A 9542-nucleotide genomic window follows, 5' to 3' on the forward strand; every position below is an offset into this window, starting at 1 on the left:
TGTGTGTGTGTGTGTGTGTGTGTGTGTGTGTGTGTGTGTCCCAATGAACTCAACAGGAGCCCTCATGGGATGTTGACAGCAGGATTTGGCCTTATCTTGACGTGGGGTTTTTTTTTGGTAGTAGTAGTACGGAAACATTTCAAAACGATCACTCTGTGGCAGTGAAGTCATTTTCCTTATTGATGAAGCATCAGCAGCTCTGTCAATGAACTCACTCTGATCCAAACCCCACCGGAGTTAGTGGGAAGACTCCCATTGACTGCAGTGGGCTTTGGATCAGGCCCTAACGTCCCAATACTGCATGCCGTTCCCTACTGTCCCTTGGGCTCCAAGCTGTTATGTAACGAGAAGAAGATGATGATGATGATTACACTCACTCATAACAGACCAATTCATTAATATGGTACCTGGACACATTCTACAAGTGTTACAGATATGTTACAGACACGAGAACACACAGCTAGTGGCCTGAACACCACAGGGCTACATATCTAGTGGTCTCTAAAGGTGGCCAGTCTGAGGCTCAGACATATTTCCAGCAGGAGGGAATTTCAAAGGCAATGATCCACCAATGAGAATCTTGACCCTGAGCTCCATCCTCACTGCATCATTAGACTAAGGGCTTGTCTACACTACCACTTACGTTGATGTAAGTTACGTCCCTCAGGGTGTGAAAAAGCCACCCCCCAAGTGATGTAAGTTACATCAACTTAAAGGGGTGTCTACACCGTGCTTGTCGAGGATGTAGTGCAGTAGTGAAGACAAGCCCTAAGTGTGTGCACTGCCTGTAGCATGGCCCTAATCCACATATTCCTCAATCACAGTTAGTTTTACACTCTCACTCAAACCAGTTCATTTAGAACAAACCAAATAATTGCAGGAGAGACACTTTCCATGGTGACACATCCTACCTTGGTGCTGTCCAAAGAGTCTTTGTGTACAAACGCCTGCACAAATTCTTCAGGCCCAATGTGACTCAGCCTTTCCTTTTGGGAGACGGAGACAAAGAGAGAGAGCAAGAGTAATCCCCAGCATCTCTTATTATTGTCTTTGCAAGACTTTAGCTTTACTAGCCAAGTTCTGGCATCAAGTTGAAATGGGGCTTTAATGAAGTGCTATGCAGCCAGCAAGTTCCCCACTTTAACTTTGACAAAAACAATCAATATTATTGCAACAGAAACAGGGGAGCGATAAACAGGGGAGAATAAAATCATCTCACTACCTCCAGCCAACAGAATATAAATAGCTTGTGGTGGTGATAAACCACACTGAAGACCTGTCTGTATTGTTCATAAAACGGCGGGCTCATGAGCTGGAAGCCATTAGATCTGGGTTCTGTTCCTGGCTTTGCTGCTGACCTGCTGTGTAACTTTGGGCGAATCGCTGCCGCTCTCAGTGTCTCCATTTCCCTGCCCATAAAAGGGGGATAACCAATGCTTTGTGATCTCCAGTGATAAGTAAAAGCTAAGTACATATCGCTTTGGCCCTTACTACTACTGCGCTCGCTGAAGGGGACCAAAGGTACTGACTATATGCAAATGGAGGAAATATGGCAATGAAGATGCATGCACCTAGATACCCGGAGAGCATCATTCCAGTGTCAAAAATAAAAGTAAATAAAGTATCGAACTGACAGTTAAAGGACGAGGGATGTCCAACAGCTATAAAACTCTGGCACAGTTGCGGTTTCCCCCCACCCCCATCATGAGTAAGTGCCACTAAAATGGCAAGAGGCGTTACAGGTTAAAAAATAAGCTAGTGTTTGCGATCCTGCCTGCACAGGGTATCAGTTTAGCTCCCCAAAGAATCAGGCTCCCCGACACAAGCTCAAAGGGAGCATGGAGTAACATCTCCTGAAAGGTTTGCTTGGCATTAGCTCTACACGTTTGGTCGAAATGAGACGTTTCACAGGGTTTCGGAAAGGAATGACCATCGCAAACGATGAGTGCACCTGCCTTACAGCTAACAAAGCTTCTCCTTCTATGCTGGAGAGAGCTACTTCCTACTGCCCCGTAGCTTTGTCTCTGGGCTTGGACGTCTGTCAATACATTTCAAATGGATTGAGAAAACATAAAGTAAGAGGTGATATTTTACAGGGGTTGACATCAGCATCACAATGGATTATACCAAGGCTGGCTGCTACTAAGTTCTTAATGAACTGAGCCCTACGGGCCAAGTTCGGATCTTGGTTACACTCGTGCCGCTCCCTTTGACTTGCACATGTGCCCAAGGTCACACTTTATCCAATACAGGGAAGTAGGATAGAACATTAGTTACATTAGCTACCTCTTGTTATTATCATGCCAATGTGGCCTAGTGGGTAGAGCACCAGACTGGGTCTCCGGAGACCTGGGTTCTAGTCCGAGCTCTTCCGTTGGCCTGTTGGGTGACCTTGGGCAAGTCACTTCCTCTCTCTGTGCCTCAGTTTCCTCATCTGTAAAATGGAAATAATGATACTGACCTCCTTTGTAAAGCTCTTTGAGATCTACTGATAAAAAGCTCTATAGAAGAGTGTGGCAGCCAGGCTGGAACAGAACGGCCCTTGCCATGAGCTCAGCGTCAGCCTTCAAATGGTTAAACAATAAACTCAAAATCTGACTGTAGGTGCCTTTAATTATCCAACAAAAATAAATGGTAACTGCTTAGTCACAGTGTGTTATGCAAAGGCCCTGACCTGGCCCCAAGCTTGTGGACTAGTACAGTGATTCTCAACCAGGGGTCTGGGGCTCCCTGGTTTCAGGGGGTCCACCAAACATAGCTGGAGTTAGACTCCAGGGCAGAAAGCGGAAGCCCCACCATGCAGGACTGCAGCCCAGGGCCCTGAGCTCCAGCACCTGGGGCTGAAGCCTTGAGCAACTTAGTTTCGCAGTGCCCCTTGTGGCATGGCCCCCCCGGGCAATTGCCCTGCTTCCTACCCCTTAATGCCGGCTGTAGCATTTATATAGAGAAAAACAATAGTTGTGGTACAGTTGGGCCGTGAAGTTTCTGTAGCATGTTGTGGAGTGGGGGGAGGCTCAGAAAGAAAAAGGTTGAGAACCCCTGGACTAGTACACAGGCACCTCACTCCTGTCTCAGCCTCAGCAAGCACTGCCCGTCAGAGATACCAGGCAAGCCTCTTTAACTGGTCTGATGGCTCCTGATTGGTCGGTGTCTCTCCTGGCCCTTCTAGGCCTCTAGAAGACTAAATCTTGTTGGTAGTCTGGCCTGAGCAGGTTTTCCTGAAGCAGGGTGTATCAGGGAGCCGACACCTCCAGCAGAAGGCAGAGGTGGTCTACTAGACCCTGTCATAAAAAGCTAGTTATTAATTGTTATTATTATTCCATCAGGTTACGATATATTATGTGTGTAATTTTAAATTTTCAACAGGGCGTTAATTAAGCACCGAAGAACCACTGACTTTCAAGAGGAGTTCAGTTCCTGAAGCCCTCAGGCATTTTTGAAAATCCCACCTGATCTCAGTAACGAATTATTGGTGGGTAACTGAGCACCAAAGTGAACTCACTCAGCTCAATCTTGAGACCCTCACCTCAGGCACCTGCAAAGTCAATGAGTAAAGACTTCAGGGCTGGTCCTATAAGCAAAGCCCATGGCATTTCTCTGCTGCTCATAAGGAAATGTAGGTGACAGGGTAGCTCAGATTGCTGAAGAATAATCACCATCCTAACAGACTGCAAAGTAATTACTACACCTGGTGCAAGGAAGTAGGAGCAGACACAGTGGACCTCTGTTTATAGTGAAGCGGAACAAAAGCTGCAGATTGTTTCAATCCATCATTCTTTGTTCACTGCAGTCCCATCACAGGGGATCTCATCTTAGAGTCAAGCTGTTCCGTGGGGGGAAAAAACCCAAACCCTGCCACAAAAGGCTTCCGCAGTCTCTGGTGCTGTTTAGTTAGAGCTACAGAAAGCTAGGAGGGCCAAAGTCACATATGCTGAAAACCAACCTTTTGATTGGTGGATCCTATAGATGGATCCTATAATTCATGGGTTTTCTTCCAAGAGATTCCTCTTTGAGGAGTAGAATATGGCTGGCTGTGGGATTAGAAAGCTTTCAAGTTCCATAATATTCCCTCCAACCCTTCATCCCCACACGGTTTCATTTATTTTTTTTTAAAGTTATTTTCCATTCAGATGAACAGAGAAAAATACGCTTGGGGCTTCAGAAGTGAACAGTGCCCTCCCAGGCACCAGCAATGGGGAAGCTTAAGGGTATCAAGAGGTTTGAGGACAGATGCAGCGATGTGGAGCAGCAGTGAAGTTATGATACACCATCACATAATCTGATACCCAAATAAATCTGTTAGTCTTTCAGGTGCCACCAGACTCCTCGTTTTTTTTCCACATAATCTTTGCCTGGGGAGGTAGGAGACCCATGCAGTGGACTTGAAACTGCATGGGAGAGAAGGCTTCGTGTCACCCCACCACCTTGAAGAAACTGCCCGCGCCTCACCAGAAGAGGGAGCAACAATCATCAAAAGCCTGCTGAGGAGCGGATTGGGTGGGGAGGAGGGGGACGGTAGGACTGGGTGGGCGCACAGGTACCTGAAGTCTCATAAGTTCAGGTCTATGAAACTGAGAAAGGAAAAACACCAACAAACGAAGATGCTTGTGTAGCCGAGAACTGGGTTTGAGCAACGTAAAAGCTTGACTGTCGAACAACATTGGGATGATAGAGGTCAGCCATTCCACAGCACCTTCCATTCAAGGGGCTCAAAGCACTTTGCAAATGGAACTGAACTAAATTCACCGCGAAGCGGGGGAATATTATCATCCTCATTTCACAGCTGAGCAAACCGAGGGAAAGGAAGAGGCTAAGTGACTTGCGCATAGTCACAGGACGAAGCCGTGGCACATATCCTGCTTCTCAGTCCTCTGCTCTAATCCACTAACCATGCTGCCTCCTGCAGCATTGATACTGGGCTAACTATGCTGCAGCAGCAGAGGCATTTCACTTGGGTTTTGACGACACAGTTGCTGCTGGGCTTTAAAATGCCACCCTTGAATGCCACGTTAGGAATTGCACATGTGCTGCACTTACCAATTCCACATGTGTTAGCTGCTGCGCCAGAGTGTAGGGGTCACTACAGACGGTCAGGATTTCTCTCTGAATTGACGGCGGTTTACTTTTAAAGGCAACCAGCTTGTCAGAGACAGCAGCATTGATCTTGACTATTCCTTCCTGCCCATGGCTAAGGGTTGCAAGCTTCTGATTCAGGGTTTGCAAAAGCTGATTCATCCTTTTCCAGTAGGCCTGGAGAGGAAACAAAACAAAAACGAAGGAGGAGATAAACATACAAAAGCCACAGGTCTCGACAATGGTGTATTTTAAATTCAATTTTCCTACCCCAAAATATCCGTAAACTAGCACTAGGCTACCATCTGACTTTCACCAAGACGATTTCAGAAGGCCAGTCGACTTAATTATAGTTCTGCCCGCCAGCTCTGCACCACAGAATCAGCCTCCAGTCAGGTGTGCAGGCTAGCTGTGCTCCTTCGTGACAGCCCAACCCACTGACCAGTGCCACCGCAGACTGGCCAGCAAGGATGATAAAAGTTTCAGGAAAGAGAGGTGGAGCCACTAAAGTGAGCTGCTCTGGATTTCGACCAATTGTAACAGACAGCAGAAGCTGGCCCTTAATTTCCATTTAGTAGTTGCCATGCCAAGGACTATACTTCTTAGCGACGGCTTGTCATAATGAACTTGGCTAATGCTATTCATAGTTCTCTCCATCCCTCTGCTTTGCACAGCATCCCAGCACAGCGGGGCTTGCTGCTTGCAACGGATGGCCGTGTCCGGGAGAACGGAGCACTGCATAGCTGTGAGCAATTGGTACACAAATGGCTCATTTCTTTAAGCAAAGCTTATATTACTGTATTCCTATCGCAGCAACACACTCAGGAGGTAGAGTCATTCCTGGGAAGCCTATGCTCATGTCAGATGTGGCGCTACACATCATAGAGGAGCTGGGGGTCACGAAAGAGGGGCTGGAATGCTCTTGGAACGCACCCATGACTGACAGATGCAAATGCTGTAAAATGAAACACCTGGGAAATGGTCTGACGGATTCTCTAGATAGAGATTTTCATTTAATAAGGCCAGACCAGAATCGATGGGGTGAAACTCCCTGGGAGCCACTCAGCTTAACTGCATGGGCACCATGGGCACTTGGGGCACGGTTTGCAGGCTGGCTTATTAGCAACTGTGCTACAGTGAGATGCTTAGCTGGTTGCTTTTAAGGAGAACTCCCTACTCCTCATCCAAATGGAGAGAATTTAGCCTACATGTATTTAATATGTAACTGAGCTAACACAATGCAGCTCTCTTTGTCCCCCTCTCTGGCAAAGCTAGGTATAGCAGTTTGAGTCTGCAATTGCCTCTGAGCTTTCATCCTTTAGTTTAAGCAGTAAAACCGTGAGTTTCTAGATAGAGAGGCCCTGGGTTCAATCCTGCAGCTGATTCATCCAAGGCGGTCGCTACATAAACATGAACTGGGATCATGAGCACGGCTTTGCAGTTCACTAGCAACTTCCTTATAGCACTACACTGTAACCACCGGCAAACCTCCCACACACATTGTAAGAACACCTGACATAGCAGTTTCCCCTTGGAAGAGACACAATCCATGTTTTGTACTGCTGGCGCTCAATACCTCGGGGGCCAGGCTCAGTGGGTGTGGTCCATGCGCGCGTTACTTCAAGGAATAAAACAAGGTGCTTACATCCACTCTGCTTTCACTACAGTCAAGGTGAGAGGCTGCAAATCCCTAGTACATCTACAGCGCCTCAACACCCGCCATAAGGCTCATCATTTTTCTGGCAGTTAACGGCTTTTCTAATAGAAGGAATGAGATACTGAGTTTGCTCATTCTGCTCATGTGAGTAGCCTGCATCATTCAATGGACTGCAGCAAGTCAGGTAAACAGGATTTGGCTTTACTGTTCCTTAATCAGTAGCTGGGGAGCATGGATCAGCGTTCACATCGCTCCCCCCATCAGTACCCAGCCCAGGCCGGGGAAGCTAATGATCCAACCAGCAGACCAAATTCGGTGATGACTCCTGGTCACGTGCCACCTGAGGGCTCTTGCGCATACGCTAAGAAAAATCAGTAGCTGATGAGCCCAGTATACCGGGAAGACCTTGAGAGGTGGGTAGGTAACTCTTGGAAATCGCTGGACACGCATTCTATTTCGAAATAACCCTGCTTAGGTATCACTGGATTTTTTGCCTCTCTCTTCATTCTTTGGCCTTGTTTACGCTACAAAGTTTTGTCTGCAAAAGTTATGCTGCGTTAGGCGATGTCTATACTGGCAATTGAGCGACAAAACTTTCGTCATTCAGAGGTGCCAGCCTCCCCCGGCCCCCGAAAGACAAAAGTTTTGCTGCGGCAAGCGTCAGTGTGAACACCGTGAACACCGCTCATTGGGGGTGGAAGTATTTTGCCGGCACAAGCAGCGGCTACACTGCCTGACTTTTAGCGACATGGCTGTGTCGACTCAGCTGTGTCGCTAAAAACTGTGTAGCGTAGACATAGCCTTAATTAAAGTGCTTTAATTAAAATCGCTGTTGCAAGTCCACACTAGCTCCTTGCGTCAGCAGAGCGCATCCACACTAGCAGCTCTTGCATCGACACAGAGAGCAGAGCACTGTGGTAGCTATCCCACTATGCAACTGGCCGCAGGGTGCTTTGGGAAGGGTTTGCAATGCCTCGTGGGGCAGGTACAGCGTCACATGATGCAGGTTTCTCAATCCCATCATTCCTGGGAGCATCCTAGTATATTGTCAGCTGCTTTTTCAACTGAAGTGTGTAGGGGGAGGGAGAGGAGAGTGGTGTGTCTGGGGTGGGGGAGACAGCAGGCTGACTGACCTATCCTGCGGCAGGGAGAGGGGAACACCCCCTCTCCCCCATCTCAGCCCCCATCTCTGCTCAGCCCAGCAGTCTCTCCGGAAGCAGACCGTTCTGCCTGCCTATGGTTCTGTGATTCCCGGGAGCAGCTCTGTGAGCTCTCCGTGCTGAGGAATGTCAAAGCAGAAGAGTCAGCCCCTCTGTTCCTAGTGTGGGGCAGAACAGGAGCATTCAACATTAATGATTTGCTCTTTGTTCCCCAAAGGGAGCAACACACTCAACTTTCAGATACTTCCTGGAACTTTGAAAGGGGAGGGGTGCATGCCTGCAGGGCAGCAGAGATCAAAACAGTGAGCAGAGCGGTCACGGCAGGCATTGTGGGATACTGGTGGAAGCCAGTTCTGTGGACAGAACGAACAGCGGTGTCCACGCTGACACGTTGTCGCTTTAACTTTATGCCTCTTGTTGAGGTGGTTTTATTTTGTCGGCAAAACAGCAGAGTTTTGCCGCCAATAGTGGCTTTGTAGTGTGGACACCACCCCTGTTTTGTCGGCAAAAGCTGCCTTTTGCTGACAAAACTTTGTAGTGTAGACAAGGCCTTTGTTACTAAGGCTACTTCTATGAAAACAAGAACCTTTGTTTCTTCAGATAATTATGAAGATTCTTCCAGTATGCTGCTGCCTGGCTCTGATGCAAGAGAGCTCACCCAAACTTCTTTCTTATACGTCACCAAGTGCCCAGAAGGCAGAGCGTTTGGTTACCGCAGACTGGGCTGACTCGGAAGCAGTGAAGAGTGTCTGAACACTTTCTGTGGTTTATGCTCATATGGGCGTGCACACGTCTCCGCTAGTTTTGAATCTCAGTGAATAGAGATGGTTGAAAAATGGGTTTTTCCTCTCCCTGCAGAAAATGTTGATTTTTCAGTAGAAATTCAAATACCAAGCCATTTTGGCTGGAAATCAAAATATTTCCATTTTTGACTGAAGTATTTTGGTTTTCGGGCATTTGTTTTTCAGAAAAAAAAATATACATAAAGCAATGTTTGGAAATTTTTTTCACTCAGTTGAAAATCCAATTTTCCATCAAAAAAATGTTTTGACACAAAATATTTATGTATCCTACCTCTAGGATAACAAATTCCTGACTGTTTTTATGCAAAGCAATAAATCAACCCAGCATTGCTTGAACGATTCAGGAACATTAAAAAACCTTTTCACAAACCTTGGTCTACATTTCCAGTTTCCCCTGCTTTTGTAGTGAACATTTCTCACAGATCTAGAAATAGGCCACAGAAAACAAAGATTCATATAAATGTCCCAGATAATATATAGAGAAAGAAGAGGGTGACACTGAATATACATAAGCAGGAATATTTCTAAATAAAATTTCTCCAAGAAACTCGTTGAAAAAAGAGTTACACTCATTTTGCTCAGTGTAGTCTTCTCCAAGAAGCATTTCCCTGTATTTGTAAACAGCCTTATAGCTTTTGCCATCACAGAAGGATTTCCAGCCTTGTTTAAACTGTAATCAGCAACTGAAAATAACGTTTTAAATTAGATTCAACACTATATTTTGGAATACTCCTGCTGGTAAACATCTTGCCACAAAGACAGGTTTCAGAGTAGCAGCCGTGTTAGTTTGTATCCACAAAAAGAACAGGAGTACTTGTGGCACCTTAGAGACTAACAAATTTATTTGAG

At 46.6% G+C, this 9542-nt stretch overlaps 1 protein-coding gene across 3 annotated transcripts in view; it reads right to left on the reverse strand.

Annotated features, from left to right (window-relative positions):
• RASGEF1C (RasGEF domain family member 1C) overlaps positions 1-9542 on the reverse strand; it is a 48700-nt gene that overhangs the window by 25587 nt on the left and 13571 nt on the right. For all 3 annotated transcript variants that reach the window (XM_024202082.1, XM_024202080.1, XM_026659490.1), the window contains 2 exons: positions 5038-5250; positions 912-986 (listed from right to left, as the gene is read on the reverse strand). In XM_024202082.1, coding sequence (XP_024057850.1) covers positions 912-986; positions 5038-5250 — 288 coding nt within the window. The remainder of the gene's footprint in view (positions 1-911; positions 987-5037; positions 5251-9542) is intronic.

This window comes from Terrapene carolina, unplaced genomic scaffold (assembly GCF_002925995.2).
Source record: "Terrapene carolina triunguis isolate 2854851 unplaced genomic scaffold, T_m_triunguis-2.0 Scaffold629, whole genome shotgun sequence".
NCBI lineage: Eukaryota > Metazoa > Chordata > Testudines > Emydidae > Terrapene > Terrapene triunguis.